Raw genomic sequence first — 16,281 nt, 5'->3', positions numbered from 1 at the left:
TGTGGATTGGTCAGACTTGGTCGTGAACGTGCTTTCTCTCCCTCCACAGAAGAAGTCGTTGATCGCGACCAGTCTGATTGTGGCGATGTCGCTCTTCGTGGTCGTGGTGAACTACTCTGAGAAGCCCTACTTCCTCCTTGGTGAGACTTTCAGCAGCCACTGGATGTTCTCCAAGCAGCCATACAAGGCTTTCAAGCCTCACCTGGGCTACGTCAGTATCCCCAAACAGGAGGTGAGGAACGAACACCTGGAAACACCAGCAATGACTCACGCAATGAGAAATAAGAGCTTAATATAAGTATCAGTTTATTTAGATTAGCTATAAATGCTAGATAACACTTGCACTTATATATATTTTTACAATTAAAAGAAGACTGGAAAACAATTAATAATAATTGTTTTCCAAAGTCAGACTGTATATAAAGGATGGTTGTTGCCACTATGACGTCACCCTGTGACGTTTTTTTAAAATCACATTTTAAATCCTCTATTTTAGCTTTTGGTTTTGTATTTTTTCTGACATAATCAGATGGGGACAGAGTGCTAAGTTATCAGCATATGCTAGCAAGCTAGGTTAACATGATGTGTCCATATACACTGTATGGGTGAAAACTGCTAATTCAGTGGATTTCAGACTGTGGGGTGAGGAGCTGCTGCAGGTTAGGTGCAGCAAACCAAGCAAAATGTATCAATTCAGAGTAAGGGAAATAAAGTTTATTTTTAGGGAAAATAAACAAACGAAAGCTTTTATTTAAGTCAAATTAATCTTGGATCATTTTCTATTGCTAAAGATTGATTTAAAAAAATGTGGGGTATGAGCTTTTTTTTCACCTATTGAAGTGGGGAACTACTTTGCTAATTAGTGCGAGTCAACAGAGTGATAAAATACTGACCAACACAGACTCCTGTACCACACAGCAGCTTTATTATTTGTCAGCTAATTCCATTAAGTACCCTTCAAAAGGCACCACAACACTGTTGAGTTCAGTGACCTGAATTAGTAGAGGTGAAGCGTCCCATTGGCTTGATTGACTCCAGCTGCTTGTGTCTGCAGACCTGTCAATCACATTAGTCACACCCCCTACTTTTAAGCCTAAATAAAATCCAAACAGTTAAGGTCAAATGTGCTAAAGAGCCAAGGTGCAACAAATTGTGAGTAAATCACTCAATGCAGCATTTAAGTAAACATTAAAAACAAAACACGTAAAACAAAAAAATGGGACAAATTAGTGAAAAAGTACAAAATGATCACATTTCAGTGACAAAGGCAAACGAGAAGATTAACAAAGTGACTAAAAGCAAATTCAAAGATGTTTTTACTGAATGATGAGAAAACACAAGCTTTGGCTATAATGTTGTTAACATTAACATATTTTCTTTCACATTAGTTAAAAAATGTTTCTGCTGCAGTCTTACAATAAAAGAATTTCATGTTTTATGATGATATGTTTTTTTTTTTTTACATTTTTGTATATATACATTTATAATATTACATGCTGAGGCTCATTACTTACGTCATACATGACTAATGTGTTCTTCTACAGTGCATTTATATTCTATAATCATTTATTAACATTAATCTGTCATCAATCATCACCTTCACAATGAAGGTGTATTCTATTCAAAATGCCGCACCCCCTTAAAGATTTTCTTAATTTATTATATCAGATTCTCTGTTATGGATCAGAAAATGCCTGTTTGATGTCCCTTGTGAGCCTTATTTATTTTTAATTCCAAACACCCGTGTCCGTGATCCCATTCTTCTCCCTTCAAACAGCTTTGTGCTGTATATTCCCCGCACAATTTATGGAAATTGAAATATCAAAGCCTTTTAATTCCCACCACATCAAAATGTAAAAACCAAGCTGTGTGTTTATTGTTTGGGAAGGCGGCCCGTTGAAACGCAGCGCGTTGTGCCTAAACTATTGGATATTGAATAGCTATGCTAGAGAAATGTACATTTTATTAACCATGGATGTATGTAACATTTCCGGGTGAAAATGAACTTTCAAAAATCGCCCTTTCAGTGCGGATCCACTGATCCTTCATGTGAAGTGGATGTCTTATATTCAGCAGGGTGATATTTGCAGATTAATGCAGAGCGCCATTCTCTGCCGCTGGAGAGTTTCATCCATACAACATGGGCCCAGAGGCAATCACACTTTACGCCAGTCTCCACGTCTGCACCTCCTTCTGCCTCCAGACAAGCCTGCTTAAATCACTGCCCTCTCCCCATGGAGATTTATGTAAATGGCTCAAATTCTCCCACCAGTGAGTTCTCTGTATCTAATCAGAAAGGCAGTGATTGGCCCAAGAATGAGTGTCAGAAGTGTTCTGCACACTTATGAAATTTCTGACAAACGATGGACGAAATTGTGGAGGTCTGGTCAAGGTGATACTCCTGTGCCAGGTGTCGTAAGTGATGAAGTTGGGGAAGAAGGCCTGCTATGTGAGCTGTCAGCCTGTGTTAAGTACACAGCGGCACCTTTAGAAGCTGTAACATTTCACCTGGACAGTAAGGCAATCTCACATGATCCACAGTGAGGTGTCATTTGAAGTGTTATAAACCTCTTGCAAGCATGTATAATGCATAACCCGGTAGCACGGGTATGGCCTGCCTTTTTTTATTCATTTGATTGAGTCTGTCTCCAGCGGTGATAAATTGTTCCTGCCCTGCTTTCAGGAGAAATAGAAAACATTTGTCTTGTGGCACTTTACATCCATGCCTCTGGTCCATCACAGAGCGAGAGAGAAACTCAATATTTTCATTTGGATGTGGGCATTTTAAATGCAGGCCTTTCAAAATGTACACAATGGAAAACAAGGTGAGGAAGTATTTCGATTTTTGGAGCACTTGTGGTTAATGTTAATGAGAAAGCTTCTGGTTTGTGGCCTGTGTTGCACCGGCTAATAAAATATGCATTATTATAAGTAAGTCCTCTCCAAGTTATTATCAGCTCTTTATCGCAGACAAGAACTGGACTAAATTACATAAATGTTACATAACTTCCAAAACCATCTGCTTAAATTACTCAAATAATGCATTACTTATCAAACATTTAAACCTGCGTGAGTGAAGAATTATGTGTTTCAGAATTAGCAACAGTGTTTAGATTTGAATGTGTGGGAAACATCTGACATCTAATAGTCACTTACAGGGTTTTTTTTTGATCATTTATTTCGATTAACTGTTTTTAGATTTTTTTATTATTTGTGGTACTGTATATGAGTTTACTTTATTACCCTCAGTTTCCTGCTCTTAGCCGGTGTGGTCTTGTGCTCCTGTAGCCCATCTGCTTCACGGTTTGACATGTTGTACATTCAGAGATGCTTTTCTGCATACCTCGGTTGTAACGAGTGATTATTTACTGATTAGTTATTGTTATTGTCCTCTCAGCTCGATGCAGTCTGTCCATTCTCCTCTGATCTCTGCCATCAACAAGCATTTTCACCCAGAGAACTGCCGCTCACTGGATATTTTCTCCTTTTCAGACCATTTTCTGTAAACCCTAGAGATGGTTGTGTGGGAAAATCCCAGTAGATCAGCAGTTTCTGAAATACTTCGACCAGCCTGCCTGGCACCAGCGACCATGCTTCATTTTCAGTGATTTAAATCACCTTTCTTCCCCATTCTGGTGCTCAGTTTAAATTTCAGTAGGCTGTCTTGATCATGTCTACATGCCTAATTGCATTTTGAGCAGCTGCCATGTGATTGGCTAATTAGATATTTATGTTAAAAAGCAGTTAAACAGGTGTGTCTAACAAAGTGGCCAGTGAGTGTAAGTTAGCTGTCACTACTTATAAATGCTGGGCCTATAATTTGTAAGTCATTTGTAAGTTACCCAACCCAGAAAGCCCTCTAGGAAGGGGAAGCAATGTAATGGTGCTGTAAACATTCATTTAACACTGTTTGTTGTTTAGACAAGGATTAATAGGATTAATTAAACAAATACAACAAAGTCTTTAATCTAGTGAGGGATATTTGGCATGGCTGACTCCTGGTTTAAAATTCTCTTAAAGTTTAAAGCTAAAAATATTACAGCATGAGAGTCTACTGCCATGCTAGCAGCTCTGTAAGGCTGTCCTTTGGAGCACATGCTAATGGAGATTGCATGTAAAGATGGATGGAGCCTCTAGGCCTGAAAAGTAAAGGCACTGCAGGTGTGCCTTCAATTTGCATTCTTTCTAATGTCCAGCAGGGGGCGACTCCTGTGGTTTGAGAACGACGTCTGATTGCATGGTATTTTATGAAAAAATTACCCTGCTGCTTACTTGAGTGTGACCGCGGGACATTTTGCTTTTCTTTTATGTTCTCAATCACTAGTTTCAAGTATTCTTCAATATTACATGATGTTCATTTTGTGAATTATGTTTCCATTAAGAGTAATGGTGCAGTCATGCTAGGGAAAACAGTGGCTGGAGACTGCAGCATGACCAGAATTAGTGCAGTGTGATTTTGTTGCCTTTGACACGGTTGCTTCACAGACAGGGACTAGGTCTGCAGAGTGACTTTAGTTTGTCAGGATGACCATAAAACGGCAATAAGATGGAGGCAGTCTGTTATCAGTCTGCAAACAGTTTGGCAATGAATAGGGTCAAGAAGATGACAGTTACATGCCATCAATTTGTGATAATATGCCAATTAGCTGTCCCAATCAGTTCCTGAATTTGAAAAAATTCGATTTAGTCACCGCATGATTTTTCTTAGTTGCAAGAAGGTCAGTATCCTAATTATAGTTTAGTGTGAGTGAGCCACAAAATAAATGATAAAACTGGGTATGATTTAGTAAGTGCCCGTCTTGTGAATAACAGCCCATGAGTTCATGTATTTATTACTTCTAGGCTGGACTATTGTGACTCATTATTATCAGGCTGTCCTAAAAGCTGCCTGAAGCCTTCAGCTGATCCAAAAATGCTGCAGCTAGAGTACTGACGGGGACGAGAAAGAGAGAGCATATTTCTCCCATATTGGCTTCTCTTCATTGGCTCCCTGTTAAATCCAGAATTTAATTTAAAATTCTTCCTGTTACATACAAGGCCTTGAATAATCAGGTCCCACCTTGTCTTAAAGACCTCATAGTACTGTATCACCCCAACAGAGCTCTTCGCTCTCAGGCTGCTGGCTTACTTGTGGTTCCTAGGATACTTAAGAGTAGAATGGGAGGCAGAGCCTTCAGCTTTCAGGCCCCTCTTCTGTGGAACCAGCTCCCAGTTTGGATTTGGGAGACAGACACCCTCTCTATTTTTAAGATTAGGCTTAAAACTTTTTTTTTGATTGAGCTTATAGTTAGGGCTGGATCAGGTGACCCTGAATCATCCCTTAGTTATGCTGCAATAGGCCTAGCCTGCTGGGGAGTTCCCATGATACACTGTGTGTTTCTTTTCATTCACCTCTTTTTACTCAGTTTATACCCCATTCTGCATTTAATCTCTGGCTCAGAATGTCTTTTGTCCTGTCTCTCTCGTCCTCTCGCAAATGGCTGCCCCTCCCTGAGCCTTGTTCTGCTGGAGGTTTCTTCCTGTTAAAAGGAAGTTTTTCCTTCCCACTGTCACCAAATGCTTGCTCACAGAGGGTCGTTTTGACTGTTGGCTTTTTCACTGTATTATTGTAGGGTCTTTACCTTATAATATAAAGCACTTTGTGGCAAACTTTTGTTGTGATTTGGCACTAAATAAATAAAATTGAACTGAACCCAGGGGGCATGAGTAATGTCCTCAGCTTAGAGATTCCACTCCTCGCATGGCTCTTCTGGCTCCAGAATCCCAAGATGGCAACAGCCAAATGCCAAACTTAAGGCTTCGAAGTGGTAGATCACAAACAAAGCCACTGCATGCTCACAGTGAGAGTACAAGAAGCTATAATAGTTACTATGGTCAGTGGCAATTTTAACCCGTTAACATTAGCACTACATTAGTGGGTCATAATCAAAGAGCCACTAATGGACCACGTACATTTAGAAATGTGGGCTTTAACCAATGCAAGCAAACAAAAAACCCAACAAAGAATCATAGCTTAAAAAAAAGAAACAATAAGCTAAAGTAATCAAACTGTCAAACAAAATTCTAATTTTTAAAATAACTTATTAATAGCTCCTATTACTCTCATCAAAACTAAACATGTTCATATTTTCAAGTTTAGTTAAGGTACGTCTTGATTATTTGTTTCGGAGACAGGTTTTTGACCTGTATTTTTCTTCTTTATTGTAATGTAAAGGCCCCAAGAGGAGCATTTGGAATTAACTACTTTCCCCCATAGAGACAGATAAAGCTACTTTTTAAGCAGAAAGACTTCGAAGTCCCAGGGAAGTGTCTTATAATGAAATATTTGGCATGTTAATGTAATAATTATTGCTTATTAATTAATCGTGTTCAGAGCATTTTAATGAACACGCCAAGGTTAAGTTCACACCCCAGTGCTATAATTTAATGATGGCCGTGTCCCCGGCATTAAGCCTGCTTTTTAAATAACCCACTTTATTTTTAACACGCTCATGCATTAAAAATCTAAAGCTTTGGTGAGTAGATTTTTTACTTATCAGAGTGCCCGAATTACTGGGATTATAAAAGTGCACTCTGTTTGTGATTACTGCCGGCCACACTGAAACAGCACCGTCGTGAGCATGAAACTGAAACATGAATCAAAGCGAAGAGAGGAAGAGGAGGAGGCTGTAACATTTTATTGATTTACAGGACGTAAAACTCAGATTTATTGGAGCTAGATTCCGGTGCATGCTGAATAAAAAGTGTTCCAGCGGGGTTTGTCGTTATTAGATGAGGTTTCTACTCTTCCGTAATGCATGTAAATGAGATTAGAGGCAATAATGTTCACTGCTGTTTTATTTGTGTGACTGTAAACTGCTTACATGCCTGTTTTTGTCTTTAAATACTCTGTTTTAATGGAGGAAAATTCACTTTTAGTTAATTTTCTGCTTCATACAGTGAAGCAGAAAACCTCAGTGTTTGATTATTTGCCACTGAGCGACTCCACTGCGGGAGAAGTGGGGTTAAATGCCTTGCTCAGGGACTCCTTGTTGGTAGGTTTCCAGTAACAAACCCATATGTCTCACATACAGTTAGCCAGCCAGTGCTCCCCACAGAGCCCAGCCAATCTGTGTGTGCTAAAAGGCGTGATGGAGTTATGAGCTAGGCTGAGAGGAGCGGGTGATGATGGACGAGCTGCTGGCAGCTCAAGGCTGCGGTGATGTGTGTCTCAACCACCCAGTAAATGGAGACCGGGTCCAGAGATCCTTTCTTAACCCATGATTGAATCCATACATGAAAGAGAAGGCAATACCAGGAGCCTCAGCTGGAGTTATGTCAGTAAGAAATATGTCCAATAGAAAGAAAACCAGCTGTGGTTTTGTTTTGTTTTTTCTTTTTGATCTTGTGTTATAAGTGTGTTGTGAGTGCTGATAAGCCATGTAGCTGGAACAGTATTTACTGGAATGTCTTGTGAGATCCTGTTTGCGCACTAAAACACTCGTGTTTGCTGATCAAACTCCAAAGAGTTTCAACATTTGCAACCAGAATGCATTAAAAGTGCAGCAAAAATGCAATTTGCATTCAAACCAGTAACATTATAGTTATTCTCCATTAAGCAAATGATGAACAAGGTTTAGTCATGACACAATGCGTTTTCTTTTCCTAACTTTGTCGTGCATTCATTTACTTAAGTAAGTTTAATCTCATCAAAACAAACCAAGCATATTAGCTTCAATTAGGTAAATCTCCCATTTCGGATTCAGGGAGGGCTTTCTTCCTCTGTTGGCAAAGCGTAGCTAAGGGCTCTTACTGAAGATTCATTACAAATCCCCCTGCTCCTGTAATGTATAATAATAAGATATATATATATAAAAAAATATACAGTAAGATAAATGACACAACTTGCTTGCTTCTCTGTCATCGTCGCAGCTGTAACCTCTGAGGTCCCATTTTCAATTAACTTAATCTATGTTAGTTCTGGGCAGTGTGACATCAGTCTTAGGGAATAAAAGAAAATTATAGAGGCCAGTAAAACCTTGATTAATATTTTTTTTTATGAATAATCACTAAATGCATTTTTGTTTAAAGTCCCTTGCCAAAACATCACTTAAATAATTTTACTGAACACATATAAAATATATCACAACCTGTAACAACACAAGATGAAAATGAAACAACATAAAATGCAGCATAATTTAGAAGGAAACCACTTATTCAGTATTAAAAATGTATTTAATTTCATTAGAATGAATGTACACTCACTGGCCACTTATTAGGTGTACATGTTCAACCACTTGTTAATGCTGAAGTTCAAGTGAGCATCAGGGGGGAAAAAAAAGCTGAGGCATGGTTGTTGGTGACAGACGGGCTGGTCTGAGTATTTCAGAAACTGTTGAGCACACAACCATCTAAAAGATTTACAGAGAATGGTCTGAAAAAAGATCATATCCAGTGAGCGGCAGGTCTCTGGGCAGAAATGGCTTGCTGATGTCACAGGAGACTGACTGCCAGACTGCTTTAAACTGATAGGAAGGCAACAGCAACTCAAATAACCACTTGTTACAACCAAGGAATGCAGAAGAGCATCTCTGAAGCAGATGGGCTACAGCAGCAGAAGACCTCACTGGGCGTCTGTTGTCACATTCGAGCTTTAGGGTCAGAATTTGGCACATAAACAACATGAAAGCTGGCCATGTCCATCCCTTTATGACCACAGTGTACCCATCTTCAGATGGCTGCTTCCACCATGATAATGCGAAATATCACAGAGCTCAGATTATCTCAAACTGGTTTCTTGAACATGACAATAAGTTCACTGCACTCACATGGCCTCCACAGTCACCAGATCCCAATCCAGTAGAGCACCTTTGGGGTGTGCAGCTGAAAATCTGCAGCAACTGTGTGATGCCATCATGTCAATATGAACCAAAATCTCTGAGGATTTTTCAGCAGCTTGTTAAATCTATACCAAGAATTAAAGGAGTTCTGAAAGCAAATGGGGGTCCAGCCTGGTACCAGCAAGGTATACCTAATGAAGTGTCCATTAAGTGCAATTTAAAGACCTAATTTAAAAAGTCTTTATTCGTTTAAGATCTTTATGTGATTTTTGGTACTGCTTAGTATGCTTTCAGGAGGTCATTTTAGCGTAATGTAACATTTTCTAACATTTTTAAGATTCTGTAGATGATATCATTTTGTTTTTCCACGATAATTTCAGGATATTTAATATGTTTCCCTACCAGTTCTCATGTATTTGTAGCTTCCAGTGATGGCGCATGTAAAGACCTTATTCTCCAGCACAGAAGCAGGTGATAACGCACTGCAGTATTTTGCACTGTGATAAATTTCCTTTCTGCCTGCTCTCTGTTGTAATTATCTTGCTTTCTTGTGGCTTTATTTTATGAGCTGTACCACAGTCCTGCTGAACTTGCATTGATAGGAAGTGATGAAAGTTGCAGGCTGTTGTTTGATCCTTTATCTCGCACACTTCACAGAAGGACCTGAATCAACTTTTTTTAAAAAACCTCTTTAAAACAAATGACAGAACAACCAAAAACCTGGATCTTAAATTGCACATTAACATTTGTGAGTGGACTTCTTATTAGGGGTTGGTGATCTCGCTAAAAGGCTGTGCAACTCCACAGTCTTGACTACAACTCCACCCCTCAGATTTTAGCTATGCTCAGATTTTATTCTCACTTCAAGTGGTGATTAGTCTCTTTCAGGTCGTAGTCACGCTTGTGGCTGTTCTTTGCCTGCCCTGCTGTCTTCTGATTACAAAATAAAATAACTGGAATGCTTCTGGCATCCAATGAACACTGTGCCGCAATCACACTCCAGCTTAGTTCAATATTAAATGGTCAGATTGTCCTCCATTACGTGTAGACTTGATTCCTGACCTGAGATTTACTCTTGAGACTTCATTGAAATTGAATGTAGATTTTTCCTGGTCTCTGAAGACTCGTGCTTGATCTGGACTGTGACTAGAGACTTAAATTGGACTTGTCTTGATATCTTTAATTACATTTGACCCTGTGTGCTCAAATTGCTTTGATTCCTCCTCTTCATTTTAGAATTGAGTCAGTTTAAATAACATGACTTAATTTGTCTGCTAGGCACGAACTGTTTTAGTCAGAAATAAGAAATGCTAAAAATCCTAATAAATATAAATCACTGAGAATACAGTCACTTTCTGTGATTGGCGTTATAAGAACTGACTTGTCTGATATTTTTAGGAGATGCATTAAAGGCAGTGGTTAGGGGTTAGGGTTAGGATTGGGCATGGGATTTTCTGGTTTTTAAGTGAGCCGCAGCACTCTTGACTTTGGGAACCACTGATCTATGGTATTGATTTGAAAATCCTAGATGACATCTTTATCGAGTTATCACATTCACAATATTTTCAAAAAATTTGACCTCTGGCTTTGACCTTGAGGGGTAAAAGCAGCTTCATATTTAAGTAATAATAGTAATATTAGTTATAAGGAGGACAAACTTCAAACATTCTCCTTCCTACATACATCTCCGTCTCTATATTTCCTTACACACCTTTATTCTCTCCCCCATTCTGTCTCATCCTCTCTCTAAGGCTGGCAGGGGGATCTGCCAGATCTGGGAGCTGTCGCTGGCTCCCGGACCTTCCCAAACCGCAACCTATGGCTGAGCTTCCATTTTTGTGTTACCTGCATTGTCCATAACCATTGTTTCTTTATTTGGGGTTGTGGTCCTTGCTATGAAAACGTGTGATAGGAGAGGCTGGGACGCTTTCTCTTAGCTAAGCCTGCCCTCTAACTTCTGTTGGGAGCAACAACAAAAAAAATAAAATAAAGATCCAAACAGAGACTTAAGTTTTAGTGACAGATAAAGACCTCTATTATTGGCCTTGGCAGAAGAAGTGCTCTTCAAGTGTCCTTCAAGTTATAACTGACTTGCTTTCTCTCCTCCAGCCCCTGAAGCTGAACTGTGAACTGTGCAGCATCGTGTCCAGCTCTGGTCAGATGTTGGGCCAGGCGGCCGGCCCGCAGATCGACCGTTCCCCTGCATCTGGCGGATGAACAACGCACCCACACGGGGGTTTGAGAACGATGTGGGCCGGCGCACGACTCTGAGGGTCGTCTCTCATACCAGCGTCCCTCTGCTGCTGCAGAAGCCCCAGTACTTCTTCGGCCAGGGCAACGACACGGTCTACGTTGTGTGGGGGCCGCTGCGGAACATGAGGAAGGACGGGAAAGGCATTGTGTACAACATGCTGCGACAGGCGTCGGAAAACTACCCCCACGCTCGCATCTATGTCACCACAGAGGACAGGATGAACTATTGTGACATGATCTTTAAAAAGAGACCGAAGAGACAGGTGAGTCAACGGCAGTTGCCCTGTTTTCGTTTTTGGCACAGCAGACCTCCACTTTTTCACTCTGACATATTTGCTGCTCAGTACTTTGACATCCACTCCTGTGTTTGTTGCTATAATATTGATCTTATCAGTGCTGATGGTCTGCTCATTGCTCTGTGCTTTTCTTGTCTCAAATCTTCTCTCTCATGAGGCTTCATCAAAGTGAGTTACTTAACTTAGCCTCTAAAGAGGTTCTGCATGGCACTGGGGGCCATTTTTTGAAAAATGAGCTCTTACACTGCGCCTTAGAAGTGTGCTGTGCCTGGGTTACAGACATCAGCCAAATGCTGGTCTGGGGAAAATCTGGTTAATGAGGTAGCATGATTCTGGCAGTCTTTCTAAGCACCCCCAGGAACAGCTGGTCTCACAACTTCTCCGACGGCGTCTTGGCACATTCTGAAAAACAGTGAAGTGATTTTAAGTTGCAGATCAGTGAAGGTTTTGGTTTTTGGGGACATTTTACTACAAGTGTTCAAACTGCAAACTGTTAATGACAGACTCACCTGGTTATTCTTTTTTTTCTGTCAATTCCCCAAAGAGAATTGCAGGTTAATGACTATGAGATCGAGGCTCGAGGCCTGCTTTTGTTTAGGGTGAACCTAATTTCTTAGATGAGTCTTTGCTCATTTCCACAGCGCTCTATACCTCTCCCTCGCCCACATGTCATTAAGACCTCTCTTAACTTCTTAAGAGGATTAACATGTTTGGTAATGGGCGTAGCATCCTTTCCATTTCAGCTCCATTGTCTCTCTTATTCATGATGGCAGGTTAACACTGAATTTCATGTAGAGCGTCCATGTTCAGCTTGGCTCAGCTGTTCCGAAGGCCTACAAAGCACAGATAGAGGCGTGGGATTAGGGAGGGATGCTCGGGGAGAAGAATCTCATTACACGACATAATGCTCCTGGGTGAGATGCAGCACTTCAATCATTACTGATTGGTACCACAGACCAAACTCGATGTGTAACAACGAACTGCATCAAATGAAAATGTGATGAGCACTGAGAGGTTCATCTATATGTTTGTGTCTCCTGCCTAGCCGTCATTTTTTGCGCCTGTCAAACTCGGCTGCACGTATCTCTGTATTTTAATGTAATCAGAGGTAGAGAAGGGAATAATTGCTGTTATTATGTTGAAATAATACAGTAAAGCACTGCTCTGCAACTCTTTATGTGTCTTAGGCACGCAAGCTGCATAAAATCATGGTCCTTTCCTTTTCTTACCCATGCAAACTACATTTATTAGTGTCTACAGCAATATAATAAGTCTTAAAATACCACAGCGGCCTGTCTGCAGTTACCTTGTAATTTGTGTGTGTCTGTGTTTGCTGGTTTACTGTCACCAGTTTCTGCATGCGGGGATAATCATCAGCTTGGCAAAGATGGAACACTGATCGAACACAACTCTAATTATCCAGATTGCCGCAAGCAGCCTAGGAGACGTGCCGTCCTGGCTTCGACTTGCTTACTTGATCAAGGGGAGCGCAGCGTCAGTGCTGACTGATTAGCCAGCCGACCGGTGTAACTGTCTCTCAGCCTGTCAGGAAGCTCAGTCATCTCTGGACAGAGCTGAGGAAATTAAACTGTGGGGTAAATTAGAAAAGAGGTTATGATAATCTAAATGGAGCTACAGTGAAGACCACCTCAATTAGGCTGATTTAAGTCAGGAGCAGGGCAAAAAAGGGGGGCAGACCACGTCACGGATCAGGATCACAGAGTGTGAGACAGATTCTGCCATAATATCACGTTCAGTCTTTAGCTTTTCCCTGTGTCTTTGATGCGTGTCAGTTTATCTTCTGTGAATGTGATTTTTTCCCTCCTTCGTAATTGCCTGCCCCGCCCACATTAGTTTCACATGTTATCGCTCTGTATTATAATCCTGTCTCTCCCCACGTCAGTTTGTCTGTCTGTTGTTCAACCCGCCGTGTATTTCAGATTTTGTTTGTAGCAGCCCACTGGACTCTGTGTTTTCTGGACTGCAGTAAGATTGTAGTCAGTTCTTATTGGCTTCATTAACTCCCTTTTTGCTGGTTATATTCCTGCTTTTGTCTTCATTCGGGTTCTCCTTTTGAAAAACATACAAAAAAGAAGATAATAAGAAAACCAACTACATACTAAAAGTGAGCAAATTGTCTTTATATGAGATCATTTGCATAGTTAAGAGTAGATAAGAAATTTTAAATCTTCTGTAGTCCTTTATTGGCTCCCCTTAATAAGTGTACACTGTTTCTTTAGGGTATTAGGGTGTTACGTGATGACATTTAATCTTTAATGCTGTTTCTGGGTCCAAGCTCTTCATACATCAGCTGAGGCTCTCCTCTTTTCAACATGCTGCAATGTTGTTTCCCTTGTTTGTTAAACAGACACGAGTCCTTAAACCATTTACTTGCCATTCTCCTCCTGTACAGCTTTTATTAGCGCTATTCATGTGTAGCACATCTTTGAGCTAAGCTTATAAAATCTCATGGTATACACCACAGCCTCGGGGCTCACAATGTCCCAGACACCAAACGTTTTACACTTCAGAAAAGACGAATCACTCTTAGATTAGGGCTATTTTTTTTAAATAAACCTGGGTGGATTGTTGTGGATGGGGTCACTGCAGACACTCTTCGCTTTTATCTGTTTTCAGTGTCTGATATGAGTCAGCCCAGTGTTTATACAGTATTACAGGGGATTTAGACTTCTGTGTTAAATCTACACCATAGGTTTGACACCTAACCTACACTGCAACCTGGCGTGCACCTCCTTGTGAATATAACTACACGACGTGTCAGCGCAGCCCGCAACTATTGCGATTGGCCCGTTCAGTACTGTGGATTTCTCCTGTGCATTTCCAGCTACTTTATCATTGCAGTTTTGAATGCATCAGCGAGAGAATAACACTCCTCAATATAAGGAATAATAGTCGTAGCCCTCAAAGTAAGGACTCACAGAAGTCAGCAAATTCCTGGAGGGAGATTGCTGCAACAATTGGAATGGATGTGATATCAAATAAATCCATCCATCCATCCATCCATCCTCTTCTGCTCATCCTGTTCAGGGTCACATGGGGGCTGGAGCCTATCCCAGCTGTCAGAAATAAAAAAGTTCTTCTAAACAATTTTTGTCACCTCAGATTTTTCCGTAGCGAAGTGTCACACTGAAAAATTCAGCATTTCTAATATCCATGCTGTACACGTTGACAGTTTTGCTTTGTTTTGGTTTTTTTTTGCCATATAAACAAACTCAAAAAACTGTGCATGTAGTCTGGATTCAGGATAGTGTCGACTGTCTATTGTCGCAGAATGTGTTCCTCCAAAGAAAAATCAAGGAGCTGCTCACAGCTGGAAAAAAGAACTCAAAGCAGCAATCCATCAGAAAACAAATATAAATGTTTGGGGGGGGAAATAAACTAATTTGTGATGATGTTCTCTCAGGATGTGCAGAGATGAGAAATCTCAAGAGTTTCATTCATCAAACAATTTTTTTTTTATCCAATTATCACAAAAACACAAAAGATGAGTACATGTCATAAATGGGTAAAAAAAAAAAATCTCTTTCTCGGCACAAAAAAGTGTTTATGGATCACTCAGTTGTCTTGAGCGTAAAGGCAGGGTGATGCTCGGGTTCATTCAAGTCAAAACCCATTAGTGCCCTCCTAGTTTCTCTCCCCATCCATCCTACTGTGAGAACTAAGAGCTAATGATGATAATCTAAAAGCAATAAACAGGAAATGGCCAATCCAGCTTCTATCAGGAGCCATGATACATGAACAGTCCTGCATGTGAATGTATTGACAGCCACTTAAACATATGATTCATAATTGCGCACTGCGGCTGGAAGTCGCACGGGCTGAGGCTCGCTGTTATCAGCACCACCTCCTGAGCTGCAGTCGCGGCTGGTGTCGGAGCGTATCGGCGTGGGCCTGTTACGCGGCGGTTAGATAACGGACCTGACGACGACACAGGACTTTAATCACACTGTCACTTTACAGCACTGCCACTAGGCCTGCGTGACCTGGGTCTCTGCTTCCTGGCCAGCTGCTCGTTCGTAGCATCAGTGTGCGCTTCAGTCGAGGTGTGTGGAAGTGGATATTGAAATGAATGTGTGCGTTTTCATATGTGCGACACCTCCCCTCTGTTTATGATAGTTGTGAGCAATGTTTTTTTTTCAGCTGTGTGAATGTCTTTACCCCTAATGCTGGAGATTTGGCTCAGGTGGTTAGAGCGGGTTGGTGGATTGATCCGTGCAGCTCAAGCTATCTATCTATCTATCTATCTCTAAGGCAGATATAGTTTAGCTTTTCAAATGCTCTTTTCTGACTTTCCTTGTAATATAGCACATTATAACCAGCTAAAGTTTATTACATTGTCTTCAAATGGTTAAAAATGCTGCAGCCATTATCCCAAGTACAAGATAATGGAGCACATTACTGCAGTGGTGGCCTCTCACTGTTGGCTGCCAGCACAGTTTAAATTCAGTATAAAAATTATGGTTATTCTTATCAGCCTTGACATTGTGAAACCCCCCGAATGCCTTTCTGAATTGTTGTGCTCAAGTCTGTCAAACCAGCATCTGGTGAGTGTGCAGGAACTCGACCTGAGGTGTCAGAAGGTGAGCTGTCTGTATGAAGACAAAAGCTACTTTTGACTGCTCCCTCATTCACAAGAAGTCACCACAGCGGGTAGCCTCCGCATATTTGATTTGGCATATTTTCTCCCCCCAGATGCCCTTCCTGACTCAACCCCAAAGGGATTTGTGTCTTCCTCCCGGGAATCAGGACTGAGGATCTTTGTAGATTTCTTGTGACAGAAATGCATATTTTAAACAATCTCCTCAAACTGATAGGAAGCCACCTTGATTAACAATAAATAATCCATTGATTGTTTTTTTGGTTTTTTTTTTGCAGCAATGATATAATTTTAC

The 16,281-nt window shown here is 40.7% G+C and overlaps 1 protein-coding gene across 1 annotated transcript in view; it reads left to right on the top strand.

Moving 5' to 3' along the window:
* Positions 1 to 16,281, top strand: part of st6galnac3 (ST6 (alpha-N-acetyl-neuraminyl-2,3-beta-galactosyl-1,3)-N-acetylgalactosaminide alpha-2,6-sialyltransferase 3) — a 133,726-nt gene that overhangs the window by 32,989 nt on the left and 84,456 nt on the right. Inside the window, 3 exon segments of the mRNA XM_030751589.1 lie at positions 50 to 232; positions 10,929 to 11,013; positions 11,016 to 11,335. Of these exon segments, the coding sequence (XP_030607449.1) occupies positions 50 to 232; positions 10,929 to 11,013; positions 11,016 to 11,335 (588 nt within the window).

Source organism: Archocentrus centrarchus, chromosome 17, assembly GCF_007364275.1.
Source record: "Archocentrus centrarchus isolate MPI-CPG fArcCen1 chromosome 17, fArcCen1, whole genome shotgun sequence".
Taxonomy (NCBI): Eukaryota; Metazoa; Chordata; class Actinopteri; order Cichliformes; family Cichlidae; genus Archocentrus; species Archocentrus centrarchus.
Note: the sequence above shows the minus strand (reverse complement) of the source record. Positions and strands in the feature narration are given on the sequence as shown.